The 22,567-nt window shown below is 44.5% G+C and overlaps 4 protein-coding genes across 6 annotated transcripts in view; 1 reads left to right on the top strand and 3 right to left on the bottom strand.

The window, feature by feature from the left end:
• The window catches only part of Vps13D (vacuolar protein sorting 13D), a 16,254-nt gene extending 4,462 nt beyond the window's left edge, over window positions 1-11,792 (bottom strand). For 2 of the 3 annotated variants that reach the window (XM_026813504.1, XM_026813505.1), the window contains exons 1-11: window positions 11,173-11,792; window positions 10,766-10,956; window positions 10,476-10,707; window positions 10,207-10,403; window positions 9,967-10,134; window positions 9,660-9,897; window positions 1,633-9,599; window positions 1,253-1,576; window positions 953-1,145; window positions 701-883; window positions 412-642 (exon numbers count right to left, since the gene is read on the bottom strand). In XM_026813504.1, coding sequence (XP_026669305.1) covers window positions 412-642; window positions 701-883; window positions 953-1,145; window positions 1,253-1,576; window positions 1,633-9,599; window positions 9,660-9,897; window positions 9,967-10,134; window positions 10,207-10,403; window positions 10,476-10,707; window positions 10,766-10,956; window positions 11,173-11,269 — 10,021 coding nt within the window. In that variant the 5' untranslated portion in view covers window positions 11,270-11,792. Of the gene's footprint in view, window positions 1-411; window positions 643-700; window positions 884-952; window positions 1,146-1,252; window positions 1,577-1,632; window positions 9,600-9,659; window positions 9,898-9,966; window positions 10,135-10,206; window positions 10,404-10,475; window positions 10,708-10,765; window positions 10,957-11,172 lie in introns of those variants that run through there. The other variant, XM_018024562.2, reaches the window with a different exon arrangement.
• Window positions 11,793-12,191: 399 nt separating this feature from the next.
• Window positions 12,192-14,244, bottom strand: Ost48 (dolichyl-diphosphooligosaccharide--protein glycosyltransferase non-catalytic subunit Ost48). The gene is made up of 3 exons (XM_018024565.2): window positions 13,946-14,244; window positions 13,148-13,774; window positions 12,192-13,088 (listed from the first exon to the last, which is right to left on the bottom strand). The coding sequence occupies exons 1-3, from the start codon at window positions 14,076-14,078 to the stop codon at window positions 12,544-12,546; spliced, it is 1,305 nt and encodes a 434-aa protein (XP_017880054.1). The 5' UTR covers window positions 14,079-14,244; the 3' UTR covers window positions 12,192-12,543.
• Window positions 14,245-14,302: 58 nt separating this feature from the next.
• Plap (phospholipase A2 activator protein) lies at window positions 14,303-17,399 on the top strand. Its single transcript, XM_018024563.2, has 6 exons — window positions 14,303-14,654; window positions 14,758-15,633; window positions 15,696-16,026; window positions 16,103-16,337; window positions 16,416-16,831; window positions 16,889-17,399. The coding sequence occupies exons 1-6, from the start codon at window positions 14,479-14,481 to the stop codon at window positions 17,204-17,206; spliced, it is 2,352 nt and encodes a 783-aa protein (XP_017880052.1). The 5' UTR covers window positions 14,303-14,478; the 3' UTR covers window positions 17,207-17,399.
• A 160-nt stretch (window positions 17,400-17,559) lies between these two features.
• On the bottom strand, window positions 17,560-22,510 carry Mkp3 (Mitogen-activated protein kinase phosphatase 3). The gene is made up of 4 exons (XM_018024567.2): window positions 20,873-22,510; window positions 20,396-20,581; window positions 20,070-20,312; window positions 17,560-19,980 (listed from the first exon to the last, which is right to left on the bottom strand). The coding sequence occupies exons 1-4, from the start codon at window positions 21,261-21,263 to the stop codon at window positions 19,601-19,603; spliced, it is 1,200 nt and encodes a 399-aa protein (XP_017880056.1). The 5' UTR covers window positions 21,264-22,510; the 3' UTR covers window positions 17,560-19,600.
• Window positions 22,511-22,567: the final 57 nt, after the last annotated feature.

The raw sequence follows: 22,567 nt of genomic DNA, 5'->3' as shown, positions 1-22,567 counted from the left end.
TTTCCTTCTATACTTTTTAGCACGCAGCTATTTATTATTAGCATTGTTCTTCCGACGTCTGATTTCTTTTTAATTATAAGAAATGCGTTTTTCTAAGGTACATAAACTTTTGGGATTGACTGTATAGCCAATACATCCTTAAATCGAGACACGTTTCTGAATAATTTGATCTTGGCTCTTAGTCTGATATTTTCAATCGCGAAATTTGCGGTGATAATACTCGGTAAGCAAATTAGAAACGCGGAAGCTCTGGCAAATTATATAAAAGAGGGTGACAATGAATTCGTATACAACTTTTGAAGTACTTGATCTCAGTTGCATAGTTCGAATGGAGAAAGAAATTTTTGATGGGGCATTTCTAAGAACAGGCATGGCCAAAGAACAGTAGAAATGTCCAACAATATTCCAAACCTTCGTTCAATCCCATGAATCCATCTTTCGACTGCACGCACATGTTTTTATGCGCGCAGCAAAGTCTCCCGTCGTCTGTGAACCGCCAGGTTTGTGTGGATCTCCTTCGAGGATCCGGTTTTCTTAAAGCCAAAGCGCAATACGTAAACGGTTGAGGCGCCGTGCCCGCTATGTCCAACACTAACACCGTCTCCGGCGTCTTTGAATGTTTGTCTCTCGGTGGACTAGATCCTAATCATCGACAAATCCTTTTTAATAATATTCCGGATGCAGAAGAACAATTGCTCACCTTCGTGTTGTAATTGACCGTCGCCAGTCATTCTCCATAATTGAGATCTAGCTCCGTACTGTTTTCTCCGAAGGGCTACCCAGTTTCCAGGCCCAGCTTCCAGAACTAATCGCTGAGTTTCAACGTCCAGAGGGTCCAGGCTACCCTCCCCTGTCCCCAAATCGGAGTCATTTTTAAAAGTACCTGCGTTTCAACAAACAAACGACGTTTTAACAAGGAAACCAATTTGATCTCACGTAAATCGCAAATTACCTGCGAAGGCGATATAAATGAAATTCTCATAAGTGAGGACTCTGCCTTCTCCGAGCGCGTTCAAGTCGTACGTAGCTGTCACGCCACCGGGTGCTGTCAGAACCAGAGCAGCAGACTGTATAGGTTCGTCCAAAGCGTACGGCACGGAGGAGTGCGGCCTGACCGTCCATTGCAAATTGTCATGGACAGTTACCTACGAAAATACTCTTGAAAATAATTTCTAATTAATTGAGAACGGCTTAGCGAATCGCGATTGCTCGTACAACGCTCGAAGCTTGTTCCGACGATTTGATTAATCACCTGATTCACCGTGAGCGGCACCTCCGAGAAATTGTCAACCCTGATCGGTGGAGGCATAGTGTCCGCGTCGGTGAACACGACGAAATAAGTGCTCTCCTGGAGGACAACGTCCACCCGCAAGAAATACATCTTCCCCGTTGAGTCTCGAATGTTAATAGTCAAGGAATAGTTGTCGTCCAATCTGATACCGCCTGACCACACGCAATTTTTCACGTCCATGATGCGAACGCATAAAAGTAAGTCCTTGTCGAGCCGCGGCCAGTGAAACGGCATATGGCAGTCCGACATGATTTTGATATACGTTGCTTGAGCATCTGGATGACTCTGAAAAGAGCAATGAGACGTCATAATGAATAATCGTGAATCGTTACATTACTTACAATTGTCGTCGTGAAACACTTCTGCGCTAATTCCAACGTGGAAGTAGACTTATTGTGCAACTGGTATCTTGGCGAGAGAGTGACAACCGTCGTGGCTCTGTACTTTCCTCTGGCTGTTCTGGTAGCCACGCTGATCAAGTACACTATATCCGGTCTGCCATCGCGGAGAGATATCCTGAGACGATGAACTTGTATACCTGGCTGCAAATGAAAATGCTGGGACCACTGCGGGATTCCCTGCGGATGAACCGAAGTGCCGACTCTGACAGACAAAGTCCTGCTGGCTTCTTCGTCGCTGAACGAAAACAGTAGCGGTGCGACCATTCTAGCTTTCTCATTCTCTTCGAACTGTCCAGCTGCCTCGACTCCGACTCCCTCCTGTCTGAACACCAACGGTAATCCGGTCTTATTTATGATCCAGTACGGCGCAGTGATATTTATCTGTATAGCGGATCCTTTCTCCACGTTCACAGCTGCGTGGAGATATAAAATCCGTGCAGAGGAATCCGCCAGCCTTAGGCGAGCAGTGAAAGAATTAACGTTTGGCGGTAATATCATTGTCCCGGCTCCGGGATATCCATCCAATTGTATAGTGATCTCTAGCTGCTCTTCGACGTTGACAGTATGCAAACTCGCGTTCCCACCGCGTGGAATTCTCCCAGTCTCCGTACCAATTTCATACAGCAATTCGTGGGGCAATAAATTTGTTAACGTGAGAGGTGCCATTATCGTTATTGTGTGCGCCGGCAGCATCTGGCTCATGTCCAATGGATAATTGTCCCTCATCACTGCCACGCACATTCGAAATATATTATTGTGATTAGCTCTGCAAGTGATCCGATTCTCTGTAACTTCTAACGGTTTCTTCACTACGGTCCAATCTATCGTCTCGGTACAGTACTGGAACAGATTGTTCACATTGATGGGCTTCAGACACATCTGTACACCGGTGTGCGTTAAGGGTACCGATATGGTAGTCTGTGCAGGTACTTGAAGAACTCTGTCGCTGACAGCAGGTATGGTCAGCGGCAAGTATCCAAATTGGTTCAAAGATTTCTCTATCTTCACTTCGACGGTGTGCATCAGTCGGTTGCATATCTGTAAAGCCGACCTGACAGTCACTAACTTTCTAGCGGATCCTTCTAACTCTACCGCGAATACTATTCTAGCTTTTGGCGTTAACATCTGAAACAGCGTCGTGTCTACTTGTACTCCGGTGATGTTCGCGCTGGCGTGACGGAAGTAGATCCCAACGCGGTCGACAGTCACGGGATCCACGGACTTCCAACCGTCTACTAAAACCGTGATCTGGTGTCTCCTAACAGTGTGCGTCGCGTGATGCCTCAATTTTCCTCTTCCCTCGAAGGTGAAGGGAACCGTGTCACCCGGAGGTACCTCGAGCCACGTGTCGTCCTTCTCAAACACGTTCTTCGTCTTGAAATTCTGGCCACCGTCCTTCGTGTCATCGGCAGTCGCGATTATAGTTTTGAACCACAGCTTGCATCCGGTCTCGTTCCTCAACGCGAAGGGAATAAACGGCATTCGACGTCGATAAGACTGTCCATTAGTTTTGCTCACGCTGAGATCTTTGTTCGAGGTTGAATAGAAATCCTGCATCCAATTATTTTTCACCAGTTCTATCAACTCTATCAGAGTCGAAGTCACGTTAACGTCGACCGAATTCTGAGAATCGATCGACATCTGCAATCTTTTAGCGTTCAGAGAGTTGGTGAACGTCTGCTCCCATTTAACTGTAGCGTGCCACGGTTCTATGAACGGTTCCCAACCACTAAGCACCCTGTTGTAATAGTCGATGCTGAACGTAGCCGATACTATGCCGGGTCTCAACCATTCTTGTCTCAAATCCAAATCCAAAAAGGACAGTTCTAATAACGGTACATCGGCGTCCCTGCAATCGTCTATGATACAAATCCTGGCGCAAGAAGTTTGCAATTCGACAGTGTGAAACGCGGATTCGTTGTTCACAGCTGTATCCGAGTTAGGCACGGCGTTCTGTGTCAGCCACAGAGCTGCATCGTCCAATTGTCCGTTGCAGAGATCTAGAGCAGCTCTGCAATCAGAATCAGTGAATCCGAGAGTCATTAGTTTCTGCACTTGTTTCTCCATTAGAGTTAATCCTTCCCCTGAACGTTGTTTAGCTACCAGAGTTTGTTTTGGTAAAGAACTGAGCATCCTCGAGAACATGGTCACATCGTGATAACTCAGTCGCACGCATAATGGTTGCATGTGTATCTCGAGGCATTTGTCCTGCGTTAAATCCAAACTAGCACCGACGGGATCTATTATAGACAGCGCGGTCTCGTCTTCTAGGCCCAGGATGCAAGAGAATAATTCGCAGTGGGAGAGATTGCAAGAGAGTGGTTTCTCACCGTCTTGAGGGGCTGAACGATATGAAACGACGGCTGTACTCCTTAAGATAACAGCATTCGTGTCGCGTACTGACGTGTCCTCGACGATAACTAATTCCGAATCAGTGATGTTGATCTTCAGTTCGAAAGGACTTGCGGTCGAAGGGCTGTTATCTTGATTATTCTCAGTAGTAGTCTGCATGATTCCAAGTATAGGCTCAGGTTCTACGGAATTCAGCATGAGGAAGTCTCTTACGGCTTCCCACCAGTCCAAAATTGCAGTCAATCGCATACTGTGAACTAAAATAGTCGTAGTCGCGTTCGCTTTCCGTCTCCTGTGGTGTACTTCGGCTTGGACTCGGTTTTCGTTATTGGAATTCCTCAGGGGTTGCAGGATGCTCGTAAAAACGTTCGACTGTTTGTCAACTGGCTCGTCTTGAAACCTCATGTCGGTGATCAATATTTCTTGAGAGACGAGATCGATATCTTGAGATCCGTCGCTCAGCGAGTCCAACATCAATCTCGATTTTATGAAATTGATGCAAGCGAGGGCAGCGATATTGTGATTCGGATGCAATTTCACGGTGACGTTTACCAGTTCCAGAGTAATACACGATCGCTTCCAAATCTTTTCTTTGTTATCAACGCTGACGATGGAATACTCTGATTCCACGGTTTGATTCAAGTCCTGCATAAATTGACGTAAATCCTCCAAGTTCTCGCCGATGTTGTAAGACAGCAGGCCTCGAATTAACATGTACTGAGGTGGATCCAAGGCACAATCCATCGTAGACAGTGTCCCGTGGATGCTGAGATCTGGGATCTCCCTGCTGATGTACGTATCCAGATTCCTTTCGATTCGCAGTTTTAAATGGCACATTTCTGTAAGAAGAGAGGAACCAAGCCTTTTTATATGAAACCCACCGACCATTAAAGTGTCTATATCGTTATCCTGATCGTCGCACTTCACTCTCTTCGCTGCGTAAACGTCCATGTTCACTAATTCGAGAAACATTATATCGAGCAGGCATCTGTCTATCACGTCCGAGCTCTCAAATCGATTGTGGGCAGTGAGTTCTCCAAGATCTAATAATATCAATTCATCGGATCTAGAACTGACTGGCAAGAGGATTACCGGTGCGCCGGCTTTTAATTCCAAGGATAATCGGATACTTCTTCTGTTGTTATCGATCACAGCTCCAACGCCGGCCCTTAAATTGGCCATAATGGTCCACAGTTGAGAAAAGTGTCCGAAGAAGGCTTGAAGCTCCGCGACGAACCTCTGAGTGTGAACGTAATGAACTGCAGACATCTCTAGCTTTAACCTGGCGTCGTAAGGCCGTTTCTCAGAGTCCACGTAGCTAGAATATTGAAAGTTCAAGGCCTTCCTACCGGATGAGAGGAACCTCTCCCTGTAAAATCTTCCATGGGGCGTTAAATCCAGTAAAGACATCGATCCCAAAGATCCTGACACCTTCGTTTTACCATTAGATTTCAATATATGCATATTGGCGTTAGACACGTTCGCTTTCGCGATTTCCCTCTCAGTTTGTATTAAAACCAAAGTCAGAGATCGAACGTCGATCTCTGTTTCCGATCGCTGAGGCACGTCAGCTTTGTCGAGTTGATCCAATTGTTCCGTGGAGGTCTGGTGCGTCGTTATCTTCGCGTGAGTCCCTGACGGACCAGCGAATCCGAAGAAATCGAACACCACCATCCACGATTCCACGCTGATCACTAAATCCAAACAATTGAAATCGACGGTAACAATTTTTTGATGACACTGATCGTAAACTGGTCGATCGTGGTCCGGTTCGATTATAGTGATGCTCATAAGCACCAAATTCTCTTCACTGGTGGACGCACCCGGCGACGGGGGTGGAGTATTCGGAGTGTTCACCAAAGAAACTGGTTTCCTGCGCCAGTGAGCTGGAATCGTGCCGTAAAGAGTATCCGTTTCCAATCTATCGGGCAAACTGCCTCGTCCGTACTCGCTTCTGATCTGCTGGGCGAACGCGAAATCCGGACAAGACTTGGAGACGCCGGCTAGAAGCTTGGCGCGAGTCGGTGCCGACGACTGCATCATGCAACGATGCCTAGAACCGATGGGACAGAGAAGATCCTCCATGAGGAGAGACCGTAGAGAAACTTGGATGGTAGATTCGTTTTTCTGAAGTTTCTCATACTTGGCGACGAAATCCCTCATGGATAATTCGACGAGCGGCTGTTCCATGAGTCCTTGCTTCAGTTCCACGCTCAGAGTCGGCAATTCGAACAGGACTTTGATCGACAGGTCAAGTTTGTCAGAGTAATTCTGTACTTTGTTCATCGCTTGAGACTTCTGAACTACCGGCACGGAGACTGGCATGGAAAACAGTCTATTTATCGTGTCCAATAATTGCTCGTACTGTCCACGAGATAAAGACACTTTCAACGGAGTCATCACGACCCCGTGAACTTGAACTATAGGATTGTTCGAGAATTCGTTGTCGATGAAGAAGCTGGGACTCTGCGCCAACGCGTTCTCCTTCTCGACGACGACCTTCAATACTGTGTCGTGAAGAATAGGCTTGCCCGATTGCTTGCAGCAATAAATCTCCTCAGCTCTCAAAGGAAGATTACTGTGAACTTGTCCAACGTTCGCAGATATCTCCAGAGAATATAGATTCATGTCCTTCACTTCTAAAGTCAATTTGTGCTTCGCCATGGAGCCCGGATGTGGCTCGTGTTGCAAGGACATAGTTCCGAGGTGCGCGACGAACACTTGTCTACTGTGAGACGAACGCGGAATCACCAATACCGGACTGTTCAGTAATAAATCCAGTTTCAGAGACAACGATCCTGAATTTTCCATGTCCACAGACAAACTTGGCAGACGTCTCCGCGGTTGTATGGACCAATCTTCTGCGTTTACTAAACCTATGGCCATGTCTGTAGCTGCTGCACTGATCTGGCGTGCAAGGTTGCTCAAGTACTGCTTGAACTCGTCGGCACAGGAACGTAACTCCGACAACAAGTGCGGAGCGTGGGTGTACCAGACGCTTCCAATGCGGATGTTCAAATCTATTAACGTTTCTAATCCGTCCTGATGCTGGGGACTAAAGTTGGTGCATCTGTTCGCTGAGAATCTCAAGGCTTCGGGTTGGTCAGGTAAATTGGTGAAATGTTCGGGTGGATGCTGCGGTGGATCTGCTATGGGATCTCTCCCGACGCTAACGATCCTCTGATGCGTTTTGCCGGTCGACGTTTGGTCCAGAACTTGCAGCCCTCCGAGGGAACCGAAAATCGAAGCGTCTATTGCCAGCGTGGCTTGTATACGCGCGTCGCACATCGTAGCTGTGGCGATCTTCTGTCCCACCAAATGGTTATCCTGCATCACTGCTCTCAGAAGTAACACGTTCAGTCTATGAAACTCGAAAGTTATATCCGTCCTAGTGGATTTCTTCGGTTCCACGGTTTGATTCGACATAGACTCCTGTCTCTCGATGTGCGCCGACCTCATCTTGTGGGAAGGAAATATCCTCTTGAAGAATCCCATCAGTTCCACTATCGTCTCCTGATTTGCAATGATATCCAAATTGTTGAACTGAATATTAGCTACTCTCGAAGTTTCCAACGTATCATAAACCAATGTTAAGTCGACCACGATCAAGGCTTCGGAGTCCGTCTTCTCAAGGTCGATCAGTGAATTATTCCTAGGAGATTGGAGAGTCTTTGATTTGCTCGCTATTTTGGACAAAGCATTCGTCAACGCGACGGGCGAAGTCAATCTTCTGGGTACGTTCGGATCGGGAGAGCAGGGAGAGCTCGGGGAAACGGGAGACGTTGGTTCAGAGTCCCTCAAACTTCCGGAAATACTGTCCATCCCTACGTGTTTGTGACTGGCTACCAATAACTCAAAATCTTGTCCGAACTCCTGAAGAGCATCGACTAGAAGCAGACCGTGGACGGAGAGAGAGACGCTCATTTCCGCGGTTCTCTTGCTGAAAGCCGCACGGACACCAGATACTTGCAATTCTGCCACGCTCCGTCCTCTGGATTGTAGTTCGAATGTCATCTTATCGATGATAAATTGAACCATCACAACTAGGCTCAACGATTTATCCAAGTGTTCTTCTCTCTTCGGACTTTCTGGTTCCACGTTGATCACATCGGTCTGAGGAGCGCCGGTCGACTTCGAGAAGCTGGACAACAGGCTGTACATTAATTTGATCGCCTCCACCTTCTGCTCGTTCACGTGCACCACAAGTTTCGGTAGATTCCCGGATACGGTGACTGATGGCAGATTAGGATCGGACGAAGCGAACACGCGTCGTTCGATCTGCAAGATTATGTTGAAACGCTCGAGAACGTGGAGATTAGACATTCCTCGGGACATCCGCACGTGTTTCCAGTTGTCCTTCACCTTCCCTACGAGGATCTGCAGATCCTCGAGATTGATGGAATACTGATCGTACAGTTTCTGATACAACGCTGTCTCGGAGATGGTCTGGAAGTCTTGAACCGAGCCATTTTCTTGACTCCCGGGTGGCGTGGAGCAAGGCGTCTCGAATCTCTCGTCCTCGTCGTCGCTGTTCGGTTCCGGAGAGCCCGGTTTTATGATCACTTTGTTGGTCTGCGCGCTGTTTGTTAAGTGCAGTGTTCCGAAGTCCACGACTACCACTGCGGCATTTGGATCGGTGAAATTTTCTACTAACAAAATCTGCGGCGCGGATATGTTAAACTGCAAGTCCCACGAGGAACGGTATACTAAATCTACGTCCAAGATCTGTTCCCAGTTCTTCATCAACTGCCTTCGAGTTCTTCGCTTCATCGCTTGTATCCTCTGATTCGAAAACGATCTATGTGGTTTGCACATGAAGTCGATGAGCCAGTAGATCACAGTAGGATTGTAGACTATGTCCAACGATCTCGTGTTCACTTGCAACAGGTGGTCGGCGTTCGAATGCAGAGGCCTCTTCTCGTAAGTCATCTCGAATAGATGTTGAGGTAATTGACTGGTCAGCTTTTCAGAGGAGCTGCGCACTCTCGAGTTCATCGTAGGGATCACTTGAGGTTGAACCAGAATCGGGAACGTGGAATTCTCTGTGAGGTAGTCGTGAAGGTACAAAGCACCCAAACTGATGAAAAACTTATGAGAACCGTATCGCGGTCGCGAATCGTAGCTCAGATGAACACGCTCGAACTGTAATTCGATCAACGATTTCATTTCACCACCGTTCCTTAACGTACACAGGGCGAAAGCTCCCTTCGACAACGCGAAATTGAACTGCCCGAACACTGTATCGCGACGCAACAACGTATCGTCGTCCATCGTGTCCGCTAGAACGTCCAGAAGCTCGCCGTCGAACGTCGAAGATGTGCTCGGAGTGTTCGTGCTCGACGTCTTCGAGTACCAGCCCCACCACTGAGGAAACCACTGTTCCAGCATCCCGCGGGGTTGAGGCACATTTACGTTGGAATTCTGGAGAATCTTCGGTGGTCTGACCCTGTGCATCGCCGTTTCCCTTAATACCCTAAGTTCGTCGAAGCTCCGTTCCTGTTCCACCTTCTCTCTCAGTTGCTTCGTGTCCGGAGACAAGATCATCGTCGGTGTTCCTATACGATGATAATACCGTTTAGCATCGAGGAGATAAGAGAATCGTGAGTTTTAATTACCTAGTAATTTAGTGTAAATGTCCACGTATTGGATATTTTCTTTTCCTCTACGAAGGATATCTTCCCAAGTCGGTTTAGGCTTCAAAGCGTGTTTACCGATGTGACACCGAGCAGCATACTTCCACCACTCTTTCGGTGCTGCTGAGACACTGCCGTTTGGACGACATCGTCTTTGCTGCTTGCACCGATCTATATCTTTCAGTCCTCTTATACACCTAACTATTTGATCGTATTGCACCTGACAGAGAATCATACTTGAACTGTTTGAATTACGATTGCCATATATATTTATTGCTTCGATATTTACATCTGTGAGGCATAAGGGAACATCGTCTAGCTGCAGATCGACGACTATTCTTGGTTTATTCGTCGATCTCAACGGTCGCTCGGATCTGTCCCTTTTGATATGTGCCCTTGCGTTAACAGGAGATAAAATATAATTCTTTACAATGCTTTTTGGTTCGCTCATGGCGACCTAAAAATGAAAACGAGCATTATCCCCGAGACCACGAATCGAATCGAATTGTAGGAAAGTATAAATATATACAGCTAAATCACCGAGATTGAGGGAACCAAAGAACTCGTCTTCCTTCAAGTGATTCCAGTAAATGGAAAGTCTGTCGAGTTCCATGAGCTTGAAAGAGGCATCCGTGAGGTTCCACGAGGTGGACTTGGGTATCCAGCTCGCATCGCAGCTTTGTGCTGTTAAACCTCCTATGGTTACACCTAACGCGATACCTGCGCCTGTTCAGTTTTAATTATCAATCATCTCTCGATAGTCTCTTTCCTTAATTTTGCTAGAAGTTGTCTTCTCACCATCCGGCAACGTTGTACCGTCCTCGTATCTTATGTGAACATCCTTAATATTCAGCTGCAAATTCTCTATGATATTCGTGATGAGAGAAGTCCCATAATTCACCCACGAACTATAACTGGCAGCATAGTAACCAGGATCTCTTTCCGTGTCTGCTCTCCATCGCGCTTCCAATGAATCTAATCTACTCAGCTTGTACTCTAAAATCGCATGCTCTTCTGCCTCGTAATCAAACTATAAAATAGTTGTCATTAAATATAAAGAATCGAGGAGATCTTCTAAATTCCTGTACCTCGTTTATATTAATCGGTCCGGCAACCAAGTAAAGTTGTTCTATTGCTATTACCCAGGAAGCTGTTCTTATTTGACGAACAGGCACCTGGACTCTGACTTTCCCAATGAATCCTGCTTTTATTTCAATCGGTAAGCCTATATGATGCAGGGCTTCCTTCTTTAGTGGAAGGTTCTCCAATTCTACCTCGCCTAAACAAACGAATTATCAAGTTTTACGTGTTTGAATTATTAGATTGCATTGTCATTTAAAAATGAGTAAGTCGGATGACTGTTCAGCAATAAATAATACAGCATTGGAATCTTGAGAATGGTCAGAAAACGTTTCGTCAAAAATACAAGGATGTCAATCGAGCGTTTGAATAAAAAATAGATTTTTAAATTCGTTGGGAGTGGGATATAACCTACCAGACAACAGGGCTATGCTCAGTTGATCGGTATTCAGATTCTCCACGTATTTCCCCAGGTAATTATTGAGCACCCAGGCGACGAGTCCTTCCAACATCTTCGAGGATTTAGTTGTTCCTTCACGACTACGAGAACGAACTTGTGTACAAGAGATGCGGCCGTAAGCATCTGTGCAGGTTGATCGAGTTTCGTTAACTTTCGAAACTCACGAGTTAACAGCACCCGCGGATTTTTCTGTTCGCGAGAGACGGCGAGTCTCGTAGAAGACGAACATCTTTCACGGTTGAAAAATAATTTATTTATCGCGTAAACCACAGCTGATGATTGTTCGCGGCGAGAGTCATATCCGAGAGGCTCAATCGATCGTGCCGAACGTCCAAGTGTTTCGACATCGCGCCGACGGAACTTTGAAACCTGCGATTATATTTATAAACGCCGCGATCTTACTTTTTTTTGTTGATTAATGTAAAATTCCACGGCCGTGTCATTGTCGCATGCATTATTAAACCGAGCCGCGGGTTCAAAGTTTAAACCCGCGAATAATTAAATCGAATCCCGTAAGCTCGAACTTTAAACTACTTTAAATTATTGGCAGATGTACATCAATTTCTGACTCGGTCTTTGGCAAAGTTCAACGACTGATATATCTGCAACTACGCATCAGATTTACTAATATAAAATCATTCGTATGATGCTCGACAAATGTCATTCCTATCCATACTAATGCACTTTGTATTACCAATACATTGAAAGAAACGATGTTATGTACCTTGGATGATCCTGATATTCAGGACGATGATTAATTCTACAAATATTTGGAAAAATGTACGATCTGTGTATATGCAATAAATTAAAATCCGTGAAATGTTCACTTGTTAATTATGTTAATGGAAGTCAGATATGAGAATCTTTAACCCTTGAACATCCATTACGCGTCTCGCGTTTAGAAATTCAAATGTCCTGGATGAATTTTTGGTCATGTAACATTCAGATGCAAACAGCAATCTCGCATTCATACGTATGATAAAACAAGGATACGATTTTATTTCGTAAATTTATTCCCGGAGATAGGAAAGTAACATCCCTCAGAGTTAGCCGTTACTAATAATGACAATTACACAATCTCCTCATCTCTCCTTAAATAAATATCAATCTGCCGTCACACTCGTTCAGATACGTGACATAAATGCACTTTGTTAACAAGTCTGACTAAGCACCTTCGTAGCGAAGTAACGATTGTACGTAATCGACAAATTTATATCGTGAGTTCATCGGTAAAAGCATTTTTTCGATCAGAGCCCCGTTGTTGAGGAACAGATCGCGAAGTAAGAAATTTTATTCTATCGATGAACGCACGATTCATTATTGTGTCTATTCAGACTTTGGTTTCGTGTCATCCTTGTAATGTAGGAACACCAGAGAGAATAAGAACACGCCGCCCATCATCGAGAAAGCGCTCACGTAGTACGGATATGCACTGGGTATAAATCTTTCGTATTGCGTGTGCTGCAAAGGTCGCACCGACACTTGTGTCGTGCTGTACAAATGCGTAAGACCGATGCGAGTATAATCTACCTTAAATTGATAAACCCCGTAGACGTCTGGGATTTTAAATCTAGCTTCGTAGCGACCGTTGCCTACGGGTTTCATCGTCATACGGACGAAAGGATCTATTCGAACAAATTCTAATTGTAAATCATTGGTTTCATAAGGAATCCATTTGTCTCCCGCTAGTTTCTCAATGGTTATGGAATAGATCACATCGTCCATGATCGTGTAAGCTGCTGGGGGCTCGGATTCTCCGACCCTGTGATGATGAACAGCAGATACGCGAATCACACCGTTTTCTTTGAACACCCAACGAGCAATCATCGTCGCAACTGCTTCATTCCCAGATTTCTCATATTTCTGACCACCTAAACAATGTTTAATCATTTAGCGAATGATCATACAGTATTTACGTCAATTGGTTTACCTTGAGCTCTCTGGATGGGACTAGTAAACGCCTCGTCACTGAAGAAGTACAAAGAGCCAGAGAACACGACTCTCGCATTGTTTCTGGCTTGCAACGCTGCGATCAGCAATGTGTTTTTACCAACTGCGTGTGGATATTCTTTTATGGAATTGTTTGGATTGTAAGAGTATGCAGAACTGGACGCTGTTAACAGACGTAGAATCAAAGGGTTCTCTGTATCCGCGATTAATCCTGTCCCTTGATAAAGCAATGGTTGCACATTCTTGTTTCCCACGATCACGGGAGCGTCTATCAAATTGACAGGGTCTGCCACTATTTTTGTGTGATATCCATTGTCAGATACATCGTAATTTAAATGATCGATGACTGCAGAACCTTCTTCGTCAATTTCGAAACCACATTCTGAAGCCAGCTCGTGGAGAGCGTCCCCAGTTTGGGATGAACCAGCGACGAGGACGTTGCCTCCTCCGTCAATGAAATCAGTTATCATTTCAACGCTCAGAGTTCCACCGAACTCTTCTACGGATGGAGCGAATATAATTAAATGTTGATATAGATATTCTCCATATTTTGAGAGTTGCAGATTTGCATCATCTGCCAGTTTAAACGTTAACGTGTATCCAGTGTCTGCAAAAGATGATAAACAATCGTGAACGAATCCTGGATTGCAAGCTACAAAGATTGCATCTGATGAAAATTGTAGAACGAGATTGAGTGTCAGTTTATTTCGAAACGAAGCAGAAGAAAATTTGATTGATTTTAAATAAACGTTCTATTTACAAAGGATCGAATGTTTACCTTGCAGGCTTTTGAAAAATATGGAGTGGGTTTCTTTGATGGCTAAATTGTCGAGCAGAACCAGAGTCGGCCCGCCAGCGGACGCCACTCCGAAAAACATAACGAAACATAGGAAATTGTTTGTAAATTTCATTGTGTAGCTGAATTGCCACGAAACCGGTTTCACTATCTCTCAAACTTGCGGCTCCTCCATGCACCGACACAACACGTAATCAAACGGAAGTGATCGGCTTACGCGGAAGTGACACGGCATGCTTTTCAACCGTATAGATCGAACTCACTAGCATTTGAATGAACCCGGTGCAAAATCGCCGCGCCGTTGGTCCGTCTAATGACGTTTGCAAAAAGGCAGAAAATTTTGTTTACGGGTTAAAAGGGCATCGGGTAATCTGCACCCGGTAGAAACATTCACGAAATGCAGCGCGACTAGAGAGTCCGGGCCGACGCATGCTCGAACGCGTTTTAAACGTCAAAACTGTGCGAAATTGTCCACGGTTCGTGAATCGAGAGATACACTCCGAGGAGTCCGAGTAATGTCCTTGCTGCACGCTTCGCAGGATTACCAGAGTGCTATGGCCAAACCGTGTTACAAACTTAGGACCTCGCTCCTAGGACATTCGTCCGACGTGAGAGCTATCGCGACGTTCGCCGACGGAACGATAGTTTCTACCTCCCGTGACAAAACTGCTCGTGTCTGGAAACCATCCGGGTATTTAACCTATCATTAATAAATACTCTGGCTCTCTTGTCTATTTGCTATGAATCTTTTCCTTGAAACTATTCTAAGAACAAAGTTCTTCCATTACTTGCAGAATTGAGAAGGATTATGAGACCACAGCAACATTGAAAGGACACTCTAACTTCGTTACTTCTGTATGCATTATAAACCCCTCTGAACAGAACCCTTCAGGTTTAATTATCACCGGTAGCCATGACAAGACTATATGTGTTTATATCTTGGACCAAACAGAACCTGTAAATGTAATCAAGAGCCACCAGGACACTGTGTGTAAATTGAGAACAGGTATAATGGAAGGAACTTTCTTGTCAAGCTCCTGGGACATGAGTGCTAAGTTGTGGAACTTGAGTGATTTGAGTAAACCACAGTTGGACTTGCTGGAACACACAGCTGCAGTATGGTGTGTAGCAGATATGGCCAGTGGATTCATAATAACTGGAGGAGCTGATAAGCTCGTTATCGTTTGGACGTGCGATGGCTCTGTAAAACACAAACTGACCGGGCATACAGACTGTGTCCGGGATATATCTACAATAAGCAGTAATGAGTTTTTAACTTGTGGCAATGATGCTAGCATACGTCATTGGGATGCTTTGGCTGGGACTTGTCTAGGAACCTATTACGGCCACGAGAACTATATCTATAGCATTTTAGCGTTAGAAAACGGTACAAGTATATTTACCTGTGGAGAGGATCGGACGCTTAGGATATGGAACGCCACGGAACTAGATATAAGTCAAACTATTACCTTGCCCACGCAGTCCGTGTGGTGTTTAGCGTTACTTCCGAACGGCGACGTGGTTACCGGAAGTTCAGACGCCGTCATAAGGATATTCACTTGTGATCCTGAGCGGTATGCGGAACCAGAAGCGATACAGGAATTCGAGCAGATGGCAGAGAATCTTAAGCTCAATGCTCAACTAGAGCTAGGTGGGATCAAAATTAACGAGTAAGTAAGAGAGAAATAGATTCCTGAATAATAAGACGGTATCTTAATTTGTGCATTAACAGTTTACCAGATGAGAAGGTGTTGCTCGAGCCTGGGCAGAAAGATGGGCAAACTAAAATCGTGAACGACAAGGGTTCCGTCATGGCTTACAGTTGGTCACAGGACAAACAGAAGTGGATTAAGATTGGAAACGTGATGGGTGCGTCGGGTGGTAGCGGAGCTACGTCTGGGAAACAACTGTACAACGGGAAAGAATACGACTACGTGTTCTCTGTGGACATTCAGGACGGTGTTCCTCCTTTGAAATTGCCGTACAACAAAGACGACGATCCTTGGCACGTCGCGCAGAAATTTCTTCACGATAACGGTCTTAGCCAATTGTTCCTAGAGCAGGTACAATCGTCGGTCTTGTTGCTTCGTTTAATGCGAAACTAATCGATGTTTACGGCAATTCATTTTCATTTTATAGGTTGCGAATTTTATAGTAAAAAATTCACAATCCACATCAGTTATGAAAACTGATGCTCAATATGCTGATCCTTTCACAGGAGGCAATAGATACATTCCTCAATCGACAGGAAATGCATCTACGCAAGACCCCGTTAGGCCAGTTTCATCGAACTCCTCAAACAGCTCTACGTCTTCTTACATCCCACACACAAAATACTTGAAACTGGAACAGGCAAATCTTGTTCAGATTTTAGGTATTTACATCTCCTCTTCTGACTTGCATTGATCATTCGATGAATTAATTAATTACTTTGGTATATATCATTTTATAGAAAAGTTAAAAGAGTTCAATGGGAAACAGAGCGATTCGCTCAGAGTTTCAGAAGACAAATTGGAGTCGTTGGTGAAACTTGCGGACCAAACTCCTAAGCAGTTGACCACCGACACTCTGTCGATCTTGAGGATGCTTCTGAACTGGCCATCGGAAGTGCTGTTTCCGGTTCTCGATATAACCAGGCTCGCGGTCCTTTCCAAAGACGTGAACGATGTATTATGCACGGACGAACTCCTGCAGATCGTGAAGAAGCATTTGAAGCCGAATGCGCTTCCCTCCAACCAGATGCTCACGTTTCGTCTATTAGCAAACATGTTTAGTCACGAAAGGGGAGAGAAACTGTGTATCAATTGCAAGGACGAGATACTGACGCTTTTATCAGAACTGAAATCCCTCACAAATAAAAATAATCAGGTACGGATAGGTCTATACTTCTGATACGTGGTTCGCTAAATGAATTTCGATTTTCAGGTCGCAGTTTCGACGTACATACTAAATTTGACTGTAGCTTTGAATAAGTACGATGACACCCGTGGTAAAACACAATGCCTGAACGCGATGTTCTCGGTGTTACCGCTCCTGAACGAGCCAGAGGCAATGTTCAGAACTCTCGTGGCGTTAGGAACGCTTTTGAGCACTACACCGAACTCAGACGATCAGAATGGCTTAATCACGGCAGTACGACAATCGGAAGTTGCTTTAGACATACTCCACACTATGTCGGAGACCACGGTTCCCACTAACAAGCTTGCGAATTGTTCGAGAGAGATAATCCGTTTAATTATTTAAATGTAACATCACGTAAATGAAAAAAGAAAAAACATTTGGAGAACGAAGAATCGCATTGAACACCGAATAACCGAGTCTTGTAATTACACGTATTTTGTCGGCGTTGCGTTAAATAGGTTTCTTATATTTTTTGCAATCTGATGGTTGAAATATTATAATTATCCCATTGCTAATAAAAGTACATTTTGCCATACTCGAGGGATCTTCATTTATAAAAAGAATCAACTCGATAATCTACAAGTTCCCTTTTATATAGGTAGACCAGTTTGCTGCTCTTACTGTTCAGGTAAGATAAAACTGTGTATTTCCGAATAAAAAAAAGATTAATCGATTAAAATTAATATGTACAACGATGAATATAAAATAATAATTTATGTAATATACATAATATTTGATTAAATCTTTCGAGCGTCACGCCCGATAAACATACAACAGACAACAGTGTAATAGTAGAATATTGTTATTACATTAACGTCAAATATATATATATATATTTTTTCTTAGTTGTATATATCAATTCACTCTCGCGGATAAGCCGAGAGCCAATTTCACCACAACTCCGCAAGTTAATTACGATGAAAAATAATAACATTCACTGTGTACACTCATTATTAACTTCAATTATGCTCAATACATATAGTACACGAAAGATAGTTTCCAGCTGTAATCCCTTCTTTTTTTTTTACAGTATCATCAGGTCATTCATGGCTCGTGGGAATGTGAATATGCGATTTCCATTATCTTTTTTCTTTCTTTGTGTTTTTTTATTACAAAAATAATTTTAAATATATAATCTGAGATCTGTAAGACAATAGAAACAGTGCTGGATCGAGAATTGTTTTTTAGTATCTCAAACTGCTGTACATTATCGTTAATGTATGTATCTAGATTGAAACGTTCCCCCCTTTTTTTTCATCCTTTTGTATCGACGTTATGGATCAAAATCGTCGTACAAAAAAGTCCCTGGCTTATAGAATACGTGTATGGCGATTTTCTTTTATAATATACTGTCTAGTTTACGGTAAAATTAACTATCAACGTTTTAGATTCCACAACCTGAATTCAAATAATTTTCTCAAGTTGCTGCACGCGTCTATGTTGACCCTGATCTTGTAGTTCTGAAGTATAAGACTCGGAATGCCCTATAGAAATGCACTGATCCATAAAGATGTACTCTTTAATCGATTTACGCATTATACTCGATGGAAAGAAAATGAAGAAGAGGAAGAGAAAGAGAGACAGACAGACAGTCAGACAGACAGTCAGACAGACAGTCAGACAGACAGGCAGACAGACAGACAGACAGGGGCAGAGAACGTGCATACGAGATTGCAAATCCTTAAATATCAGAATTGCACCGGGAAATATGTACCCTTTTCGATATAAGTCACTTCTGTGGATTTGAAAAACTATCTCAAAAATTACGCTCGAGCAGTATCGAATCATAATTCTTCATATGTATATATATATATACATATATATATACTTTTTCTTTATAGTAATCTAAACTGTTTAGTACGAGAGCGATTCCTCAATTCATTTTGTACCACTGAACTTAAATTTAGTTTTTTATATCAAGCAGTTGTTATTATTTAATTCGACTACTTATGATTGCCCGTTTTATACGATTTATACTTCGTACTCGCGTCACCTCGAAACAAGCATCTCGTCAGCGATGAAATCAAAACACAGCCTTGTTAATTGAAGGGTTCAGGGAATAAGTATTAAAAATATAGACATCTCGCAAGTATAAAATCGTATCCTAACAACGAAGTGATCAAACGAATTCCAGACAGCTACTTAAGAGAATGATCAATTTTTTTTTAAGCCGATAATACCGATATACGATTACACTGATTATTTGTAGGAAAGTCCAGAGTCGAATTTATAAAATACTTTCAGTGTTTAACACTATATCACGTCAACTTATAAAAGAAATAATCGTACAACATATTTTAGCAATCCTACTTAACTAATTATTTTCTCTAAATTGCAATACGGTCTTAGATAAAGATTTAGAATGCTCCGAGAAAAAGCGAAATATAACTTCACATGTTTAAAAGGAATTCGTCAACCGATAATAAACTGAAGAGTCAGCCGTTTTAAGAACTTCACTAGAATTCACCGTATATATCTTTCCACTGTCGCGAGAATTGTTGAAAGTCTATCGATCAGTTGCATGATAGCTTTGAACTCGACGTTACAACTATTGATAGAATAATCTAGCAAGTACGTACGTTTACTTCCTTGTGACTTTAAAATCCTGATTCGCACTCTTCTCCAAGGAGAAATATAAAATCCGTTTCCCGCACCCTTCAATTAGGGCTTCCCTTTTTACTATGACGACGTACTAGGAGGGACCTAAAACTTGTATTGGGTCCCTCCTGGCCCGTCTCATTCGGCCGGCGTGCTGGACGCCCACCTGTCGAATTCTATCCCGGAGTCTGGACTAAGGCCCAGATCGATAGGACTGAGGAAGCTCGGCGCTGGACAATTACAGGGCCCTCCAGGTCGACACGCGCCGATGCACCTTTGATCATTTCCCCTGCTACTTCTATCGCCTCTGTCTCTCAATTCCTTCTCGAAACTGTGCAGTTGCTCCATGAAATGAAAGTTTGGCGCGACGTTCGACTTCCGACTGCGCACCAGGTTGAACGCGTCGTTCAGGCTGAGGCTACATTTGTGCATAAGGTAGGCCACGGTGATCGTAACGGATCGGGATACCCCAGCCAAGCAATGAACCAACACTCCCTTGTCTGAACTTCGAGCCTCCTCTAAAGACAAACCCCGGACGATTACACTCGATTCATATATATAAAACTAATCAGTAGTTCAATGATTACGATTATAATTGCATGCTCACCGATAAACTGAATTGCCTGTGGAAAGAAACTAGCTAAATTCTGGCTCCAGTGATCGCTTATAGGTATTTGCATGTATTTTATCGAACCAGCGTTTTCAAATACATTTGGCAAATCTGGGGTCACGTTCAGGATGTACTGTATCCTATGGCGCGCCAGGGCCTCGCTGTCCCCGCTGTTCGCCGCGTTCCCGAGGTATAGATGGGGTAGAATTTCGACCGGGAACTCTTTATCCTCCTCCGGTCCTAAAGAAATTGATAAAACGACATTTGAATACTTCTCTCTTTACGCAGAAAAAGATCGTTGTCATTCATACGAAGATACAAACCAATAGAATCACACGTGCTATCACTGTCAGAGTCAGAATACGACCTCGTAGGTGGTCCGGAGATTCTAAGGGATCTGAGACCCATCAATTCCCCGTCGTTGGAATCCTGACCTGGAGGACCCTCGTTATTGGCTTGACTACCTTCACACCACTCGGGGTATCTATCTCTGAATGCTCCAAAACCATCTGCACAGAAAATAAATGTGTTCACGCGATTAATTCATGACGCAAACTAAAGTTTAGGTCAAGTACATGCACTCTACTTGAGAGTAAAGAACTATAGATGAAATTTAAATGGCTGGTTGAATAGCAATACCCTTCTCATACAAATCAATACTTCATTCAGAACTGTTCTTAATGTTTCATGAAGCTGTTTAGGGCTCTACTATGCTCTTGGAAATTACTTATACTGTTCTTATCGAAATGTTACATACAAGTTTGTCCAAAATTTAAATGACAGTATGCTGTTCCTCTTACCCATTAAGATAGCTACATATCCTCCACTACTTCTAAATCTTCGACTTAAAACTTGAATAGTTTCACCCTGATGTCCAGCAGGGTCTGTAGAGTCACCGATTAATACGAATGTCCCTTTGCTGTTTTCATCGCCACACAGAAACGCTTCCACTCTGTTTCTTAGGTCTAAGCACCTTATCGTAGACAGCAGATCGACCTTGCCAGCTGCCAGCCTTCTCAGCATAATGCTAGGTACAGCTAAAGGAACCGAGCCTCTAATGTGAGCTTCAGAGAAGTCAGAGTGTGCCCTACAGTCCAAGATGAGAAGCCTATTGGGACCAGTCGGTGATCTGAGTTCCCTGAACAGCCATTCTGGATCTATCAGATCCTCGTCCATAATTCCGCCTGGCATGCTGACAGAATTCTGCCTGGTTCTTTGGCCTTTTCCCCGAGTCCTCCTCACAGATACGATCTCCTTGGATCAATTAATCCACTGTTTCCCATCGCTTTCCAAAAAAGGAACAGCAAACACCTGAGAATCTCCTTTCTGCTATGGCACTTTTAATTAATGCTTCACTACTGGTCAAAGTGCACACATCTTACTGGAATATAACTCGCAGAGAACGACAACCTCGTGGTCACATGCTCACAGATAACTGTGGGACAATGCGAAGTGTGCGCAAATAGAATGAAGCGCGCGTGCACGTGTCATCTACTCTTAAATATTTATCGAATACGACGAAATGGCACTTGGAGTTGAGTAGTGTACCGCGTTACCCGGAGGCGTCCAGGCCCGTGTTGACTCTCAGACACGCGTGTCCCCGTCACGATTTCACGTGTTCCCATCACTTCGTACGGCACCCTCGATGCCGATGATGCCTGCTCACTCCTCCTCTTCCTTCGACTCGTGCTCCACTGCCGCCGCCACCACCAGCAGCTCTCGATTATTGATCCTTTTGTAAATAGAGACGACAGGTTCAATTAACGCCGAACGTTTCAGCCCACCAGACAAATGCATGATCCCACGCGTTCCGTCCACTCTCTTTATCTCGAACGACTACACCGACATCGCGGCTCGTGGAAAGAGCGCGCTCCTCTCTTATTCCACGCTCTACGACGAGTCCGTGACTCGATCACGTTTACGGTATCCGTCTTCGTTCCTGCTCCGAAACACCGAAACACACAGGGAAGGGATGCTGCGCTGTACGCTGCTGGAGCCGTTGGTCGATTCGAATCGGTCCGTGCAACACACGCTCTAGGTTCAGGGAAGATCGGTCGCGTATCTCGGCGCTGCGCGACTCGAGACCGTCGCCCTCACCTCACGAATCCCTCCAACATCGTTCGGACGCGTCTTCTTCCCTCGCCGTACCCGACTTCCTGTTCTTCTTTTCCTTTTCTCTCTCGTTCCCGTGCTCGACTCACAGAAGAGAGCCCTCGGCCACTCGATTCCCGACGTCCCGACTGGCTCTGCCTTCCTCTTCTCGCTGCTTCCGTTCGCTTCTGGCACCGTCCACCGTCTCTGTCGCACTCCCGTGGTTTTCTAGCCAGCCTGCTGCAGGCCACACCTTACCTCGAGCTTTCTTCCGTCCAGAATGGGCAAATGGCGCTTAGTACCCTGAGCGTAGGGGAAGCTGCTCCACGCATTGATTGGCGCCGGATCACGTGGTGTCCGTTAACGGACGAATCCCGACACAGGCTGACGTCAGTTCATTGACA

The sequence above is a fragment of the Ceratina calcarata genome, unplaced genomic scaffold, assembly GCF_001652005.2.
Source record: "Ceratina calcarata isolate Rehan_Ccalc_2016 unplaced genomic scaffold, ASM165200v1 scaffold336.2, whole genome shotgun sequence".
Classification (NCBI taxonomy): domain Eukaryota; kingdom Metazoa; phylum Arthropoda; class Insecta; order Hymenoptera; family Apidae; genus Ceratina; species Ceratina calcarata.
Note: the sequence above shows the minus strand (reverse complement) of the source record. Positions and strands in the feature narration are given on the sequence as shown.